At 39.3% G+C, this 20752-nt stretch overlaps 1 protein-coding gene across 3 annotated transcripts in view; it reads right to left on the reverse strand.

The window, feature by feature from the left end:
- Positions 1-20752, reverse strand: part of TAFA5 (TAFA chemokine like family member 5) — a gene marked incomplete at its 5' end in the record, with an annotated part of 391932 nt that overhangs the window by 281498 nt on the left and 89682 nt on the right. Inside the window, one exon of one of the 3 annotated variants that reach the window (XM_079304630.1) lies at positions 1494-2051. The exons of the other annotated variants lie outside the window; for them this stretch is intronic. Coding sequence (XP_079160756.1) covers positions 1494-1584 — 91 coding nt within the window. Of the gene's footprint in view, positions 1-1493; positions 2052-20752 lie in introns of those variants that run through there. 3 annotated transcript variants of the gene reach the window in all.

A 20752-nucleotide genomic window follows, 5' to 3' on the forward strand; every position in this document is an offset into this window, starting at 1 on the left:
ATGCAAAATCTCCTCAAAACAGGCCATGTCATTAGACAGATATATAAAAATACAGTTGTCTGAGCATTTTAAATGAATGTTAAATAAGTCACTATGTGGGAGGCATTGCACACAATGCAATTACAGCATGGGTAGGTTTCTTAAAGGAGAAATCTTTAGCACTGAAGATACCTGAATAATGCTTCTAAATTAACCAAATCAAGCAAATCAGAGTTTATTAAGCTCAGGAAAAAAAAAAAAAAAAAAAAAAAAAAAAAAAAAAAAAAAAAAAAAAAAAAAAAGATAAAAAAAGTGAAAGCATTGAGTCTAATGCTTTGATTAGACTGACACTAAATTAAAATCAGTACTGATACTTCAGTGTTTGCAAGATAGTCACTTTGCCCAGCCTTGAGAGAAACTTTGTCCCAGTCACACAAAAGTTTTTTTCCTGCTTTACACAGCCAGCACTCCAAGCTGAGCTTAGCTCCTCTTTCCTCCAGCTATACTCGCAACTATATTACAATGGTAAAAAAAAAACAGTTTCACCAGAACCCCCATATTGTTGTGCTATCTTTGTTAAGATTGCTTAAAAAACAAGACTGGACATCTCCATACACCACCAAATATATATACACATTTTTCAGGATTTAGACTTGAATCTCAGACTAGAGTTTCTTATACAAGTAACAGACAGACTAATTATTTTAGCAGTTGGGGAAAAAAGAAAATACTGATTTCCTGAAGAAAGAAAACAAATCAAAAAAGGAGCAATACAAGGGTTACTCCCCAGGAAGATCTTCACTTAATGAAATATATTTTTTCCACCCAAATAAAGCAGAAAAAAAAAAGAGGAAAGCCTGCCCCACAATCCAAATTATTTTCTCCTGCAAATTGTAATCACAATTTTCTAACCACAAGGTGGAAAAAACAGGAGCTTTTGAAGCCATGCAAAGGCCTCTTCCCGTTTCGGGGCAGTGAGGAGAAGGAAGATGCTGAATGCCCAGGATATGCTCTGCCCTGCCCTTTCCATAGAACTTTAGTGCCATCTATTGAAAATGTACCGAATAAGGAAGAGGCAAAGGATGCCTATTGATTTGGTATAAAAATAAGACGTTTACTTGTTAAGGGGTTTTTTGGTTTATTAATATTCCCATTATGACTACTGTTTTGTGGTCATCTGATAGCAACAAATATTTTCTATACGCTATACATGCCCCATAGAGAAACGAGATGTCAGCTAAAACACAGAATATAAACATCATACAGATTTCATACATATACATATATATATATATTTACATAGACATATAATATATATACATTTACCAAAGACGTAAGTCTAAGCCTACCTATTATCTAAAGCAACAAAATTGAGAAGGCTTAAACGGAAAGGAAAAATAGCGTGGAAGCACTGCTGTAAATAGAACATACTGGAAACAGTAAAAATAATTAAGGCACCTCGTAAAGATCTTAGTATTAAAGAACAGGATATGTAGACATGCACATACAATTACCTTCTTTAAGAAACTGTGAGTGGATGACAAATATAAGAAAACAGCAGATCGCTGCTCCTGCTAGTGCCCATAAAGCTTTCAAGAGCTGCATCTCGGTCTGAAACTCAGTAAATACCCAGAAAGTCACACAATGAATTTCCACAGCGATGCATCAACGCTTCCCTCTGTGCGCCAGGCGCGGCGGCTCCCGGCAGGGACCACACTCCCGAGCAGGGCGGGCGAGCCCGGGGCTGCGGAGGAGGGGCCGGGGCTTCACACCCCGCGCGGGGGCAGCGGCAGCGCCGCGCTCTCCTCGCCGAGGCAGCCGGCGCGGGGCCCCATGAATCAGCGCTCCGTCTCCGCGGGAGCCGCGCCGAGCCGGCGGCGGGGGCAGGGAGCCGGCAGCGCCGGGCAGGGTTGCGCAACAGCGCCCGCTGCGCCGCGGGGGCGCGGGGCCGCCGCCGCCGCTCAGGGCGCGCCGCCGCCGGCCGGCGCGGGGCGCGCAGGGGCCCGGCCCTCCCCGCCGAGGCTCCGCGGGAGCCGCTGCAGCATCGCCGGGCTGCGGGCGCCGCTCGCTCGTCGGGCCGCTGCTCCGCTGCTCGCTGCCACGGCTCGGGGAGGAGAGAGCGAGCGGGGAGGGGAGGGAGCGGGAGGGAGGGAGGGATCTCTCTTTACTGCAACTTCTCCCGGCTGGCGGCAATTTGTTGCACCCCCTTCCTCCTCCCCCGACTCGGAGATGCTCTCCAGTGCGGGTGCGGGGGGCGGGAGGCAAGTCAGTTCAGCCCGCCGTCCCTGGCAAGCGCGGGGCCGCTCGGGGGCTCCTGCACAGATCGCTGCTCTCCCTTTGCGCTCGCACCGCCGCCGCCGGGGCTCCCCCAGGCGCCGCGGCTCGCCCCGCTCCCTCACCCCCGACTGCCCGCGGGGTCGACCCTGTCCCGGGGCCGCGCCCGGCGGTGGCACCGCAACGCGCCCTGCGAGAGCCGCGCCGGGCTACGGCGAGCTCTCTCAGGCTACAGGTTGATGCCTCCGCTGCAGCGAGCCCCGCGGAAAACGGGAGCGCAAATGAAAGAATCTAATAAATCAGCGTGAGGGGGAAAAAAAAAGCCGAAACACCAAGGCTGTGATTTTGCTGCCGCCCTCCCACTCCAGGGGACGGACCCTGCCGCGGCCAGCGGCTGCCGTAGAGCAGCCGGGCGGGGGGGCGGGCAGGCCGGGGCGGTGCTGCGATGCGGGGCCGCTCCGCGGGGACTGCGCGCTCGGCTCCGCCGCTGCGGGACGTGCTGTAGCCCCGACCAGGGGCGGACGCGGCGCTCCGCACCCGGGAGCCGCCCCGACGGCCGGGCTGCCCGGTCAGGGCACCGAGCTCGGTGCGCACGGCCGGCCGGCGGCGGATCGCCGGTGCAGGGCAGGGCGAACGGCCGCACTCCGAAGTGCTGCCGGCCGCGCAGCGGGGCTGCCCGGGCCGGTGCCCTCTGCCCGCGCAGGCGGTGCGGCTCCGCGCCTCTCCTGTTCAAACGCCGCCGCTGCGCCGCGCAACCTCCGCGGAGCGCGCGTGTTCCGCGGGGCGGACGCGGAATGCGGGACAGGCGCTCCAGCAGCGGAGGAACGGGCGGGGCGGGCGCGGTTCGCGGCCCCGCGGAGGAACGGGCGGGGCGGGCGCGGTTCGCGGCCCCGCGGAGGGGCGCGGAGCGCTCGGCGGGGCGCACGGTGCTCCTTGGCGCGGCCGGCGCAGCCGAGCATCCTCCCGCCGTGCAGCTCCGCGACGCGCTGCGAGCTGCGGGCTGCTTGGCTGGCTGTAGGTTCACTGCACGGCGCTGAGAGCGACGGTAACGCACCGACGGGCACTGAGCTACCCCGCTTTCTCCGGGATAAACATCCATAGAGATTTAAACCAAGTAAGGGAATACTTGGACGCTGAGAGCTTTGTTTTCATAGCACCCTGGTTATGGCAGCATTTATGATGTGGGTTTTGGTTTGTTGGGTTTTGGAGGGTTTTTTGTTTGGTTGGTTGTTTTCGTAATATTTCACATTTAAATATTTGCTTAATTCTAAGAAACCAGGAAAGGGTTTCCAGATGCTTGAAAGGACAGATTAATAAAAGATCAGTATTTTTATTGGGCAAACATCTCCTATACTGTTGATGATGTGTCTTAAATTCATCCCTGTGCCTTTTCGTTTTTCCCAAATAGCACAGAGAAGCATTAAAAACAACCATCTTTTGAATTTTAAACTTCACACAAATCCCTATAAAACCACGTATTGCATTTATTATACTTGAAGATTACAGCAATGCAATGTTAAAGCAATGTCATAGCTACACCAGAGAAATTCCACTGTAAATCTTTCATTCTGAAATGTACACTTTGGTGAGGAATTTGCCATGTTTGGGCACAGTTCAAGTTGGGTTTTGTTTGTTTATTTGTCTTCTGGGTGAAAGAAAGAAGTGTCAAGTAGCTAAAGAAAATTCATACATTTTATACTTAAGCAAACAAATCTCTCTCCCTCCTGCCTCCCCACTGACATAGCTTTAAAATCCACAGGTAACTGGATTTTAAAAGTGTCAAACTTTTAGAGTTTGCACAGTCCAGAATAAGCAATACATATATTTGGGTTTGAACACATTTAAAGAGAAATCCCCTGAATAATTTTACTCATTGTTTTCCTTTTTGACTAAAAGCACATGAATTTCCACTCTTGATGGGTCAGAAGTCCCAACTGCTTGTTCCTTGCTCCTTTTGAGGTGCAAGATGGTGCTTTCTCTCATTTTAACAAATCTTCTTTGAGTTTCTGAATTAGACAAACACTCCTGGGATTCTGTGTCCTTTAGATCAAACCCTTCATAAACAAAAATTCAGAACATGGCACTGTGCTCCCCAGCCACAGGGGAGTCACTCTACTTGCACCTAGTGGAAGTGGGAGCAAAATCTGGTTCAGTGCTCACACCATACAGGCATGTTTAGTCTCATAGCAACAAGGAATTCCAGAAGACTTCCCATTTGAGAGGACAGGGGTACCTGGCAACGCCATTTGCTGTACTACATATGGCTCACTCTTAGTTTTGTGTTTTCTAAATAGCCTTGGACTTTTCAAATTGGGTGAGTCCTATTCAAAAATATCTATCTTCAATTTCTCTACTTGTCATCTGCATAAAGATTTATAAAATATTAAAGATAACTCAAGTTGCCCGTGTAGACTTTTCTGGAAGAGTTTTCTGAATGAATGCCACTGATAAAAACTCCCCCTTATCTTTCAGCAGATTAAGATTTGCATCCCCAACTAATGGAATAGCACCTGTCAATTTCTAAGCTGCTTAGGCCATAGCAGATTTGCAGACCTATCTCTGCATTTCCAGGCTTTGTCCAGAACTCTGACCCCATTCATTTCCATCAATACAGAGGCAAAAAGCTGTGATCCTTGCAGTAGCTCCTTCTAGGGAACCACTCCACAGGAGTTTTCCCCATTGTTTTTGAAAGTTGAAGGAGCAATGCTCAGCACCTGAAAGCTGGTAAAGGATGGTGATGGCTTTGAAAGACATTTCTGATATAGAAGGCATTTGCAGCTGGAAAGAGAAGGGAAGAATACATTTGCCTGATGATCAGGGAGCAAGAGCAAATGTGTAAGAAATAGAAGATCTTCTGAGATCTTATAAGAAAGCAGCAGAAAAATGAAGAGCCTGATTTTCAAATGTGTGTTCTCTTTTGGAAATACAGCTCATTTGTTCTTTTTACCAAAAATTCAGTCGAGTTCTACAGAATTGCTATAACTGGAACATGGTAGCAAAAACAGCAGCCTTTGCTCAAGTATAGACTTGAAAAAAATATCTATACTCTGCATTTAATTTTGTGAAAAGATTCTACCAGACTCTCTAAGATTTATTCTTCACTACTGAGATATTTTATAAATAAAGATGTGCTAAAGTTCCTGGAAAACAATCATGTTCAGATTGTATCCCACATACCTAGAAATAAAGTCCTACTATTTCCAGCTGTGTCAAATGCCTTTTGCATAACTATTTTATTCCTGTTCATGCAATAAACCCCCAAATTATGCATGGCATAATGCAGATCTAAATGCAGGAGCACAAGATGTGACGTTAGCCCATTTTCAGTAATGAATTTGGAAACTACTTCTGGCTTTGGAAAAAAATAGAGAAGACAATAGCTATTATTAGGTTATCTAGACCAAAGTTTTGGCAATGCCCACTGGATTTCATTTTTGTTACTTTTGAGTTACTCAGGCAATAGTCTGTCACCAGCCACTTGAGGTGATTATTCCAGCCCAGTGGTTCTCTCAGCTGGAATGTTTCTCCTGATGCTAAGTTTAACATTTTATTTTGTTGAAATTCACCCAGTTCATCTTTCACATATGCCTGGAGTAGCATTATAAATCCTTTTCCTTTTTGAATTTAACCAAAATAGAAGATACATTGAATATATAGGATTGAGCATAGATAAATATATTTCCATCCATTAGTTTTAGCAGCATTTAAGTATTTTTTCCTCCTCTTTTTACTGCATACAAATGGCTGGTTTGCATTTCTTTGCTTTTGAGCTAGGCACAACTACAGCAGTCCTCAAAATTTTATTCCTGATCTTCAGCTGATGCTGGGTAACTGCCACTGGAGTAGAAATTAACATCTAAAGAGATGCTACTGATATCTGGTTTGTGACATGATGTGGCTACCATAGGAACCACAAATACATTTGACCATCTCTTTTCATGAACACCTGAAATTTTCTCTTTTTTTCCCTTGATTAGCCAAATTAGGTGATACACTAATATATCTTTAATATTTTTGAGAGACTATACTCTGTTTCTCCTGTCTCCTAGTGGCAGATTCATAAAAGGGACAGATAGCATAGCCTAGATAATTTAGAATTATCAGTGTGCAATCTCCTTGTTAACAGTGCATGTTTACTTAGAACTTTAGATGGTTTAGGTTTTGGGGTTTTTTTAATAATTTTGTTTTATTTTGCTTTTCAGTTGCATCATTTTGCTGTTCATGTCTTCTTCCTACCATCTTACTGACTTTCTATTTCCTATTCATAAAGATTCGTGCCAGCAGGTGATGCCATGAAGATAGTGAACATTCTCCCCTACAGCAGCCACCATTAAGTGACAGCTTTTGGCCACTACCGAGAAAGGAGCTGTCTAAAAAGAAGTTAGAGCTCCTGTGAGACCACTCTGATCCCTTGAACCACTGGCAAATTCTCCCAAAACACGTCTGGGAAATGCCACAATGCACCGGCACAGGCAAGTGCGGTGTCCTAGGTCTGCTCGGGGGGGAGCCCAGAGCTGGCTCTGGCCATGCTGTGTTCCCTGTCACTCACACCATCGCTGCGGGGGCAGGTGCCAGGGGAAGGGAAAAAGGGAACCCACTCCAAAGTGCAGCATTTTGTTCTGTTTCTCCTGAGCCCAGCCTAGCGTGTGCCGCGGGGCGGTGCAAGGAGCAGGGGAATGGAGCAGCAGAGCCTGAGCTGAGCCCGAGCCTAGCCCAGCTCGAGCCTAGCTGAGCCCGAGCCTAGCTGATCCAGAGCCTAGCCGAGCCCGAGCCTAGCCGAGCCCGAGCCTAGCCGAGCCCGGGCTGAGCAGACAGCAGCTGAGCCCAGCATTGCTGGCCCAGTCAAGCCCAGCAGTGCAGAAAGCAGGCAGCAGCACACAGAGAATTTTGGGGGGTTGTCCATCGTTGTCTCAGGCTCAGGGATGGATGGGGAATGCTGGCTGCAGTGCCCATCACCTTGTCTTTGTCTCAAGAGTGAGCTGCTGCTGAGCTGCAGGAATGTCCCCATCCTGTCTTTGTCTCAGCAGCCACGTGGAACTAAACTGGGGTGTTAGTGAACACCTTTTGTGTGTAATAGACCATCTCTTGTGTATACTTTTGTTACTAATATTGCTGCTGCTACTGTGTATTTCTTACTCCACTGCTGTTTGCTTTCAGTAAATTGTTGTCCCAACCCACAGTCTCTGCTTTTGTCCTTCTCTCACCAGATGGGGGCTGGAGAAAGGGGAGTTTTTTATTTGAGGTATAATTACCAGCAGGTGTTAAACCACCACATGCAGTCAAACAATGCTACCATATTCCTTCTTCCCTGTTGTTCTCATGGATCATCCTCCTCACATCTGCCTACCAAGAAATCTCCTCTTACATAATTCAAATATTCGAGCAGTTCAGTTCTGAAATGTTGCTTTTGTCCTCTTTTATTTTACTTTGCATGCTCCACCTGTTACAGGGAGCACCTCAATTTGCAGTAGCTGCTCTGACACATTTAACAGCACAATTATAGATGACTTGGTAACCACCCATTGACTAAAAATAACCTAGCAACTGAAGACACACTTGGGAATTTATACTTAGATATCCCAGAGGAACCCTTCACAGCTCTTGTAGCTGGGGAAAACATATGTATCTCAACAAATTCAGTCGGCTAGGAATCCTCAGGGGTGGGGGCGGAGGGACGTAGGGGAAGTGATAACATTGCACAGCTGAAAGATTTTCCAGACAACACTCTGCCAGCTAATCCAACTCCTATCCAACTAGCTCTGCAATTAAGGTTTCCTACTGAGAACAATGACAGCATTATGACCTGGGGAATTTTCTACATAGAAAAACCTCCTTGCATCTGGGATTGAAAAATTTAGAACCTTAAAATCCAGCTCCTACACTGATGGTATTTGCCATCATTACAGATCCTAAGGAACTGTAATGTCAGTATGCATGTGAGAAAAATATGTGAGCTGCAATGAATTAGCTACCAGTGAGGAGGGAGACAGGCAGCATATCCTCTGTGAAGAATCTGCAGTGCTGAAACTTTCTTGCCTTCCAAAGTATGGATGTATTATTATTATTATTATTATTATTATTATTATTATTATTATTATTATTATTATTATTATTATTATTATTATTATCGTTATTATCATTATTATTATATTATAGATGTATCAAGTTTTCACACAACCTGTTCAGGAGGAAATATTCTAGTGTCTGAAGAAAGATACGTCTAAATGATATAATTTAATTTCTATGATACATTATTATATATGCTATTCCTGTAGTTAGTTTTATATTTGAGTAGAAGGAGAAAGTTGGAACTTAATGGGAAGAACCCCACCTGTCTTAATGGAGAACTTGTAATACTGCAGTGTCCATCTGCCCATCCTATTTCTAGTCACAGTTTTTTCTGATTTATCTATGGCCTTCATCCAATCTTGTCTTCAAAATATCCTTTTATTCACCTAGAAAGCCCTGAATAGTATCAGATTACAGCAACAAAGAAAACTACGAATCTCAAAGAGAGATTATACAATGTCATAAGGACCTTTCTACCTTCCTTCATTTGTAAGATTATTGTCTTGAAGTGAAAATGAAGTGTTCAAGGTGAGGTTGGATGGGGCTTTGAACAACCTGCTCTAGTGAAAGATGTCCCTAACCATGGCAGAGAGCTTGGAATACATGATCTTTAAATGTCCCTTCCAACCAAAGCCATTCTGTGATTCTATGATAATTCAGAGAGAGCATACAACTCTTGAAACCCACAGTTAATAGTGATGTGCAAGGCATAGGCTTAAACATTCCAATGACTGTAGGGCTAGTCACAAAAATCACAATTAAACTCAGAGGGTTTATCCTCATATTTTTAATTTGTTTGCATTTTAAAATCATCTGGACTTTTAAATGCTTCTCGAAATACAAATGCTCAGTCTTTTTTTTTTTTTTTTTTTTTTTTTTTTTTTTTTTTTTGTTCTTCAGAAAAGGGATTTATATTTTAACTAGGATGATTAAACAGATGAAATTAGAGGAATGCAGTTATGATCTAGGTTTCCAGCATCAATTCTTGAGGGTCTAGCTTAAAAATACACAACTAAAATGCTGCAACATTCAGGGAGGAAGTTCTTAATTGAGAATGAGACCCACAGAGAAAGCCATGCTGAATACACACAAATTCTATGAGCCATGACACAGCAAACCTTTATGGAATGGCCAATAGCAGTGGTGCATGGAAAAGTGAATAAGCTAACAGATTTGCAATGTTTGTTGCTTTCTTCTATCTTAGTGGAGGGGAAAAATTGAAAAAAAAAACCAACAAAAAACCCAAAACAATTCTATAAAAATTAATTCTGCTATGCAAACTCATACTCACTGGTAACTTAAGCAATTAACTCTTTAACCTGTAGTTTTAACTTCAATTTCTTTAGATTTTGACTTTCCACTATTTTCAAAATCTGGATGTTACAAAAATTGATCAGGAGCTGAAGTTAGGCCTCAAGAGCCACTTGATTTCTTTCCATTAGCAATTGTAGTATATAAAAGAGAGCTGCAGCAAAAGTGATGCATATCCAGAACACCATCAGGCACCTCCACAGTAAGTTAGAACAGGTTCTGAACATGTGGGGAAGAGACAACAACTGCCTCTAATATTGGAGCATGTTGGGTGATACTCCTGAGAAAAGAAGTAATCTTTGGTTTGTATTAAGCTAGTAAAGGGAAAACAAATATTTTCCACACCAATGTTAAGTGTAAATGGTTTAAAAATATTCAAAACCTCAAATAAACAGTTAAAATTATTACATGCACAGAATTAACAATTATTGCATTTTATGTATAAATTAAAATGGGTTTACCACTATGGCAGTCTTTTCTTTAACCTAAAATTTCTCATCTTTTCAAGAGGTTATCAGACTATGACATTAAAAGAGAAAGAGAATTTAATATATTAAGTTTCTTCTGGGTCTGTATTCAGGAATAAGTAAAGGTGAAATGGTTGCTAAATTTAAATCTTTAATCTCAGTACAGAAACTTTTGTCATTCTGAAATATAAAACAAGCATTTTAAAAGCCATTCATGTATAATATAGTCCACTGGTTATTGATAGTAAAGAAAAAGAAAAGTATTAGTGATTCTCTAGCTATTATTAAATATGGCCAGTTAATACTAAATTGTATATGACTTTTTTTTCAGTTGGAAGAAAGTGGGTTATTGAAAGCTAATCTCAGATTTATTACTGGACTCTGTGGAATTAACACACTGGAGACCTATATACTTACACCTGGGTGGGATAATCGCAGGAACTGCAGATTGATATCAGCTTCTCTTGCATGCACAGCCTATTCATTATTTGCTTGTCTTTTTCTTTAGCAGGAATTTTATTTATTCTATTTACCAGACATATTAGGAGTTCTTAATTTACTATATTTAAGGAAGTAGCCACTGCATAGCACCTTGTCACAAAACTTGTTGTGAAAAACATACTTTAAGAGGCAAATGTTGCCTTTGCTTTTGTTTTAAATTATGCTGTCCTAATAGGAACCATTTTTCTGCATGTTTGCATTATTTTGAAATAGAAAGGTTTAATTACAACATGAAATGAACCATCTAAGATTTTTGGTATTTAACAAAAACAAACAGCATTAAAATATGACCCCAGTACATGGGGCAGTGACAGTGCACAGCCTGAACTAACTTCTGTAAAAATCATGGAGATATTGTAGCTGATACAACTGAACTTCAGCCAGATAAAGCATTACAAAGAGCATTCTGCAAACATTGTAAGAAATAAAACAACCTTCTCTACAGCAGAATATACTCTCCCTGGACACTGCTTAACCTTAAATAGAGAAGGAGTGGAGTGTCAAGTCTTGGGAGGTTTTAGCATCACAACTGTGCTGGAATGTCCCAACCATCATCATACTCATCTTCAGGCTTTTAAACAAGAGATAAAAAGCTTTTTCTGATTTCTTAGTGCACACTCAGTGAAAGGCCCACACCAACAGCCTGTGTACTCAGCAGGTACAAGTTCACAAGCCCTTAAGTTTTCAGTTGCCTGTGTACATAAATGAAAAGGGAGATGAGTCATGATAACTAATTGTTCCTGACTGAACAGGAGTGTGCAAGGTAATATGTAGATAGTTAGGATGATACAGGCATTACAGCTTGAATTGAGTATAAATCTTAAACTGGCAGATTGCTTAAGATATGCCTGCAGAAACAGCTTTGTCCTTAAAGTCACAGTAAAAATCTGAGTCTGTTTAACCACACCAGTGTACTAATACAGCAGTAATAGACATTAGATTACCATAATATTATACATTGAATGGCCACTCTATTAGAAGTAGACATATCAGAACTGGGCAATGATGGATTCAAGTCTTAATGCATTAATTACCACATACAGATTAGATACTTTATTTAAATTTGTTACCCTTTTTTTAGAAAGAAATGTTTATTTGGTTTTAACATCTCAGAGGAAACTAGTATAGTCTATTCTGTCAGTAAACCACTGACAGAATAATAGGTCAGTAACACAGTTTGTAAACTATGCTCTCAATCCATGCCATAGTGCTTTGAGAATGTGTCAACACTCGGTGATTTCCTTACCCAGCTCAAAAGCATCTTGGAGGCACCCCGGGCAATGTCTCATATACAGCCATTGAGGGTTATCCGCTCCAAAATAGCTGTTATAATCTGAATGGAAGAACCATAAATGATTCAATTGAAATCATGCCTGAAAATGCAAAAGGAAACGAACACAGAACAAACTATAACATTAGTGGGTCTAACAGTGTGCACACCTGAAGGTCTAGAATTGAAGACTTTTGTGTTTCCCCTTACTGTCACCTTACTCCGTGAGACTACTTTAAGATGCTGAGAATAGAACTTACAAAATTGACCTTTACTGATGTTTAAAATGATGTTATTTTGAATCATTTCAGATGTAAAAGTAAACAAAATCATCCAGTTATATCTGACACAACTGTAACTTGGTAGAGTCTCTCTCCCAATGCTCTCTTCTTTTCTTTTTGAAAGAGTTTAAGTATTCATATCTTCCCTATAAAGTGATTATAGTATAGTACATAGCACCTACTAAATCATACCCTTCATAGTAAAACCATTGTAAATTAAAACATAGAGGCTAAGTACTGTATCCAAGTAGTGCAACTTGCTTTGTGGATTTTTTTTTAATTGTTAATGAAGAAACTGAACCAGAAACCTTTTTCTTTTTTTTTTTACAGAATACTATGGAATTCTATACAGTCAGAACAGATTGAATTCCCAAAACACATGACAATTAGTTCTAGAATTGAGAGACTAGTAATAAGCACTATACTTAGTATATTTAGCAATTGTTATGGTTAAAAAGGACATACTGGATTCATTTTGAATGTAAACTATTTTTTAAATTGTTTTATCTTTATGTATATTTCTCTTTACTTTCTTCCATTAGGAACCATAAGGTTTTAAATACTTTGTTTTCAAAATCACTTCAGAACAATAAAAGGGGCATATAAGAAGTAGGTGTGTACTTTATGTAGTAAACTGACATATCAAATAATATGAACAAGCATCTAATTGTATATTAAGTATTGCCTGAGGGATCAGCAAGGTGATCTGCAAGTAATCAGAAGTTATTTTGTTGAAGTAAATATGTGCAACTCTTACCAATCCCAAAGACATACCATAGGTATGAAGATCTTTATCAATAATGTCCTGTCAAAATGGATAGAATCTGTATATGACCAATGACCTCCTATTGTGAGAAATAGCTGCAATTTATTTTGCCATAAGAAAAAGGCCTTACTCTTTCCAGATCATACAGAAAAGCATTCTCAAGAAGGCAGTCCTTAAAAAAAGTAATGCAGCTGTAACAGTTTCAGTACTTTTTACTGTCTCATATTCTATGTATGCAACCAAATATGTGTAATCTTTTTTCTGACAGATACAGCATAGAACAAAAATTCTTTAACAGAAATCGGAATTTTCCATGATTGTGGTGATCATATTTTATTAACTGGCTCTCAGAACTGTGTTTTAAAATCAGGTATCCTTTCGTTTTAATTTTTTTTTAAACTACAATAATCTTTAACATCCCAATTATTTTTGTGTGATTCATTCCATGTCTTAAAAAGGATTAATTTGACACAAAATATAAAACATTTCCTATTTTTTGAGAAAATAAAAGTAGTCCTTTGACTAAAACAACTAGACCAAACAACTAAGACAAAAAAGTCCTTAGCCATTTTGTTGCAAAAATTGATTGTTTCTCTAAGTGCTTATATGACTCCTTTGCTATAGCATCCAGTTTTCCTGAATGCAACATTTTTCCTGAATATTTTGGTAGATATTTTAGTGCTGCTGCACTATGACAAAGTATTTTTACAGGAAATTTCTGGTAACAAAGGATTTTACTAAAATAATGCTCAATTACCAGAGACATGAATAAACTAAAAATTGAAAAGATGTTAGGATGTACAGCTGAGACAAAATACTGGCTCACTAACAATTGTGAAATGAAGCTTCCTCTCTTGACTTCATTGATATTTTTTTCTTCAATCATGCATTAACTTAAATTACAGAATCTGGAATTCTGATTAATTCTGATTAATTCCTGCATTTACTGAAAAATTGAAAGATAAGATGGTGTTGAGTCTTTTTTGCTAAATCCAGAAAATAACAATACATGACCCTAGGAGCAGCCTGATGGTTGTGAATTCAAGTGAAGTTGGCAGTGGATGCTTGTGGCTCCTTTTGTAGTAAGTTTTTTACAACACTGCAATAGTATACTTCTTTCATTTTTGCTTCTTCTGTTCAGAGTAGTATATGTTATGTATGTGTATAATAGAGGATATCAACCCCATTCAATCCCCAATACTCCTAGAGATAAGAAAAAAAATTACAAAGCTCTTTTCTCTTTCACTGTGAGGAAAGTATTAACCATAACATAATATAATACTCCTCTTGAGAAACATTTACACTGTCACTCACATGGAAATGCTATTAAAAGCAACTCTATTCACTATATATTCAAACAACAACAGGGGAGGGATGGCAAACCAGGAACCTCATGAACCCCAGCACAAATGAGGCCTGTTCTGTATGTTTACATCTTGTATTTAACTGCAATTAACTGAATTCCTAGAGTTCAATATCTTTGAAGACCATGTCAATTCTCTACATTTAATGCAGTAGGAGAGGACATAGTATGTTCCCACCATTGGGACATTTATAGGGTTATGATTTCATAAACATTTTTGTTGAACTCAGACACTAAATTAGAAAGTTTTACAAGGAAGCACAACATATCTGGTTTTCTGAGCCTCAAAAGCTGCAGAGCCATCTTCATTGTCCTCACTGACAGCTCACACTCTTCCAAATATCTTACTTGTTCAGTGTGTCTGCTGCTCCTACTTTCTACAAATAAACCAAAATGAGCCAAAAAAACCCAAACATTTTTGCAGCAACTTTTCCCCTAGTTTGGAAATCTCTCACCAAGTCCTTTCCAAAAGCCTTGGTAATATTGAATACTCTTTTTCTGCTCCTTGGTGTGTATGACCTGACCCCCACATTCAGATTTTAACACTGACCAGCACTCAGCCAGGAAAATTATCAAATCAAGTTATAGTGGCTTACCAATTTACCTCCCATCAGCACTAAAGCAATACCTTTTTAACCTGGTGTAACTGTGTGGTGTGTCTGAATTGAACACATGTGAGCAAAGGTTATTTCAGAAAGAAGGGACAGACGAAAGAGCAGCCTATATCCACAAGGAAAAAGTAGAGTAGACATTTGAGCAAACTGTTTAACTTTAAAGGCAATTAGGCAATGAAATTACTTGCCTGAGGAGGTAGTTTAGACAATGTAATGAGAAGTGCTTAAAATAGAACAAACTATTTGCAAGATAGATACAGATGTAAATAATCCTCCATGTTTTGAGCTAGATGAATCAGGAGAGTTATCTTTTCTATTCAAATGTCTAACTATAAAATGGTATTCTCTTTCCTTGGGAACAGCTTTCCAACTTATGACTGTTTACACCTGTTCTGAATACTAAAGTGAAACTGCACTCCAAAAGGCAGTTTAATCTCACTGCATCATTATAAAGTGGATTTTTTCATAACAAGCATCTATGAAAAATTTCCAACAAAAAAGTCCTTAGTCAGGGAGATGAACATTGTTGCAAAAATGGATTGTTTCTCTAAGTGCTTATATGGCCCCATTGCTATAGCATCCAAGTGCCTTACAAACATTAATGAATGTATTCTCACAACACCCCTGGGAGATAGAGATAGTATTATTAGCTAATGCACAAAGAGTAGCTTGTCCAAAGTCACACAGAAAGTCTGTGGCACAGCCAAGACTCAAAACAGTGATTTCCTGCCCACTGCTGTAACCATGACTATATTCTCCTATCCATATACAGCATTTCAAAATATGTTACATATAACCTCAGAACTTTACACAATAAGCCTTTGTGTTCAGCTGTAGATCCAACCACTGACTTAATAAAGAAAAATAACTTTGTTTATCTGGAACCTTCATTACAGCAACAAATTTGCAGGTTACTCAAACAATGACAGTTATATGGACCATAACTGGTACTGATATATGAGGGCAATGAAAGAGAATTCCCTGATCATCACATTCAGAACACAAAGCATCATATCCAGAACATGACTTTGATACCTAAATATTTTCCTTCAGATAATGTACCTTATACAGAGAAGTCTCTTGTTTTGAGAATAAAGGAAAGAGAAAAAAAAAAAAAAAAAGAAGAAAATGGCTAGTTGTATTCCCCAAATAGTTCATTTTGGGTAAACTATTTCTGCAATAAAAGGACACATACTGCATTTTCAGATGTAATGAGGTCAGATCTGGAGGGACAACTACAGTAAGTGTATTTACACCTGAATGTCACAGAAGAGAATACAACATACATTTGATATTATATTCACGTAAATTTATTTTATTGAGAGATAGATAGATAGATAGATAGATAGATAGATAGATAGATAGATAGATAGATAGACAGACAGATATAGTTTTGTACTCATCTAATGAATTCAGAGATCTGATCAAATTGTATCAGGATTATTCTAAATCAGGAACACAGCAATTTGTCTTTTATTTTGGCAGAGGGAAAGCAAAGGCATTACATTTTTTTTTCAAGTGCTAAACAATAAAAAATGAAAAAATGGTGGACAACTGCAAAAATTAATGGAAAAAGGCATGAAGGTATGGTGGATCACAAAGTGAATAATTATCCAAAAATACAATATTATTGTAATGTGAAGTATAATCTTTGAATTTATTGGCAGAAACAATAGTCAAGGAAAGTAGAGTCTCCTGACGCTCCAACAGCACTTTTCTCAGTCCATGGCTTCATCTTTTAAGAAAGATGTAGATAAATTAGACCTGGTTTTAATTAGAGCTACCAGATAGGGAAGGGGATTCACATTAGATGTTAATGGAAAATAGCTCATCTGCCAGGACAATTAAATAAATAATGGAGGTGTTTATTATGGATAGTGAATCCACGTTTCAACACATGTTAAAGAATAAGTTAATAAACACCCATTAGGGTGATCCTAATTTACATAAGAGGATAGACTAGGCAGTGTCCTCAGATCCATTTCAGCCTAACACATACATTTAATCACTGTACAAACAGTTATTCAGATCACTTATTGTTCAAGTAATTCTATTGCAGAATCTCTTATTCCTTCTCTCCCCATCTCTATTACTTTATTCTCTTTTCTTTCTTTCTCTTTCCTCCATCAATTCTCACTCTTTCAGCCCTCCTTCTGTCCTTTCTCTCTGCACTTAAAATCACACATCCCTATTTGGACTGGAAATTCCTGAGATGTCTGCCTTTAGCAACCTTAGCATGTTAAGGAACATCCTATTCTTAGAGATCAGATATCTTCCCTACAGACTACATCAAGGTCCAAATTTAGATAAAATATTATTTAAGCTCCTCATACTTTCACTACAGTACCAGAAAACTGCAATGAGTGGGTACTTCTGGGTAATTTTTATTATCATTTTTATTACCAGAGTAATAGGAAGATAGACTGTACATTAGCAAAATTATCAGGTTAGAGAAAAGGAGACTTGATATTAAAGACCTTAGGTGCTCAGTTCAGTTGCAGGAATAGTTCTTCATTTTCTCTGCTTCCCCCAAGCACAGGGACAGATTTTTTTGCCTGTTCAGTACCATCACAGCTACCTGTTTATGTTTGCACATGCAAAAACACTCCTCTGAGTTAACCTGTTGCACTTGAATCACTCTGATTCATAAAAAACAATGTCACGTGAAAGACAAAAAAACTATCCTGTACCATAAATGTATCTCCTTTAATTTCTTTTGAAACTGTTAACACAGGGATTGGGTAGAGATAAATGGAAGTGCACTCAAATGAAAGGATAATAGGATTTAATAGTTCCTAGTTCCAGGTGAAATGCAATAAAACAGGAGTGGAGGAACTGTTTCTAACAAAGGACCAAAGGAAGACTTTACACTTAGAGCACCCTCTTGGAGATATAATCCCCTCTGGGACTGTTTCCTAATACTGAAATCAGGCCATGTTATCTGGTTAGAACAGGTTCTTTGTCCTACTTTGTTTCAACATATATAAAGCTGACTGGGACTATTCCGTTATCTGACATTATACAAAAAGCCATAATAATACCAATAAATGTATTTTGACTTTTTGAAATAGCAGCCTGCATAGCTCCCACTAAGAAGGAGTACAGTCCCTTATACAAAAAAAATCCATATTCACTGGCATAGAGGTTATTAGAATAGCTATATTTATGTGCAGTTTAGAAGTGACAGTATAAAGGACTGACTAAAAACTCACATGTCTGGCAAGTTGAGAAGTGCACACATGAAGTAAAATCCTTACTTGAGGAGAAAATCAGCCTTTGCCCAGAATGTGCAGGAACCTGCAGGATGCTTTTCAGACAATCTGGAAAGAAAGACTACTGAAGTTACAGTGGGTAACAGAGAGCCCACTTACAGGATGTTAGCAAGGGCCCTCCGCTGTGAAGTGTGTGGAGTGCCTGGCCAAACACTAATGAAGAAAGCCACAGGAATCCCATACTGGAAACTGAAAGTTAAGCAGTTAAATATGAACATATGGAGCTAGGAAAGCTGTAGGAGCCCCAGATAGTTGTAATGGTTTAGGCAATAGCACTCGTTGTTCCTCACAGGATGATCATATCAATGAGAAGAGTCTCAGAATTGTGAATATCAGTTAAAATGGGTGGTTTCACTTAAAATGGACAACCACCATCAACATAATCAGTGAATGGAGCCATGATAACTCAATGAAAAAAAACCCAAAACAACCACAAAAACCCTAACAAAAAACCAACCAAACAAAAAAACCCCCATAAAATTTCACTTGACATTTGGTCATGATCAGCATTGTGCTAATTTTACCAGGACCTAACAGATAGGGGGAAGATCTTAGAGAATGGCAAGTGAAGCACATTCAGTCTTGTGAAAGGTGATACCTTTATTCTTTGCATGAATAATCCCTGATATAATATGAAAATACTAAAAATCAGGAATTTATTTTTGGGATAATGTTTTGTAACTTTTGATTTTGCTTGGTTTATTTTGTGTCTGTGCTTGATTGCAGGAAAGCATAGGGCCTTTCTGACTTTCACACAGAAAACTAGGGCCCAATAAGAGAGAAAAGTTTGAGGAATCACTGCTAGCTATCACCTAGAATCTCAAATTAAAACATGAGTCTGCTTTATGTAGCTTCATTTCACTTGGTAACAGAGAGAATTTCCTCTCATTTTACAATCTTAGAGTCACAGAGTAGTTGAAGTTAGAGGAAACATCTGGAGATCATCTAGTCCAATCTCCCTGCTCAGAGCAGGGTCAGCTGGGGACACAGGTAACTCAGAACTCTCTGTGAGGTTGCAGATCACCAAACACTGGTGGACATCCTCTTCTAGTGTTCAAACTTACAAATAAGAAAAAAAAATAAAATTGTATTTCAATTTATGCCCATTTTCTCTCGACTCATAATAATAATTTAGGCAAAACTCAACCAAAATGGAAGAAACCAAAGGAGACTTTTTCAAGAGAAGAGGATGACAAAAGTGTTGTTCAGCTGAGCAGTAGCAGGCAGTGATAACTACCACATGGATCTACAGGCCACCATGGCAATGATGTCTTCCATGTCCATAAAAATTTTACTGCAGTCAACTCCACATGAGTCCTGGCAATAAGCTACATGGATCATGTTTTCGTGCTTCAAAACTTCATATAGAATTTATGTTATTTGATAAGGACAAAAATGGCAGCACCTAGCTGTGCTTAGAAACAGAAATTTGCAAAACACTGACAAAATTTAGAGAGCTAAGGCAGCTTACAATATTTCTTGCTAAAACAAAGTTTAAGGGAACATTTTAAAAACTATGTAGAACATGCACATAGCTTATAAAAATGAAAATATCAATAGCATTTGCAAACTTTGCTCAAATTATCAGAGGTTAAATTCCTAATGACTGAGTAAAGAGATTAAGGAAAATAAGAGTAAAGTGTTAATTGCATCTTTAAAATTCTGCTGATTTTATTTTGTTTAATTAAAGACTAATAGTTTGAACTTTTCCTCAATAGTGAGTTACATAACAGAGCAAATTCACATCCCAGATATTAAAAAAAAAAAAAAAAAAAGTATTTGCAGGGAAGTTGAGAGACAGTATCACATCAAGGTGTTTTTTATAACAAAATAAAGGGAAAAATAAGAGTAATAAATATTTAAAAACCCCAGTACCCAATCTCTTGGTCTGCTTTCTCTTAAGCAATAAACCAGATTCATTTTGAGCAATGACTTTATCACAACCCTCCCAAATGATTCCATGATTCTAGAGAATGTAGCATGTTCCATGAAGAAGAACACTACAAGTAATTGCTTATAATAAATCAAATTTATTACAAAAGAACTTTAAAAACTCTGATAATTTCAATATAATTATTATATTCTAATGCTTTCTATGCCCCCTGCCCCACCCTCCTGCTGCAGGGCTGCCATGAGCTGTCCCTTCAGCACCACAACCCACCCACCACAGCAGCTCTTCAGCTACTCAAAGCTCTCCAATCAACTCCATCAGTTAATTGGCTCATGAAAGAAGAGTGCTACCATCCTATTCAGACTCTAGGGATATATGTTTAAAAGACATAAATTAAGCTATTCAAATTGAGTTTTGAGTTATGCATATATAAAAGTAGTAATTCGGAAAAAACTAGAAGCACTGGTAATTTTAGAAACCACTACTTGTATAAAAGATAAAGAAATTCCTTCAAAACTATGTATTTGGTAAATCTATGTGTATTTGAAAATCCTATCAGAATTGCAAAGAAAGGAATAATTTCTTCTCAACAACTAGGCGTGCATAATATAATTCCTTTAAACAGCCAACTAATTTTACTAAATCCCACTTTATAGAACCACATTGTTTATATGGGTTATAAGTGTAGATTTTC

The sequence above is a fragment of the Erithacus rubecula genome, assembly GCF_903797595.1.
Source record: "Erithacus rubecula genome assembly, chromosome: 4".
NCBI lineage: Eukaryota > Metazoa > Chordata > Aves > Passeriformes > Muscicapidae > Erithacus > Erithacus rubecula.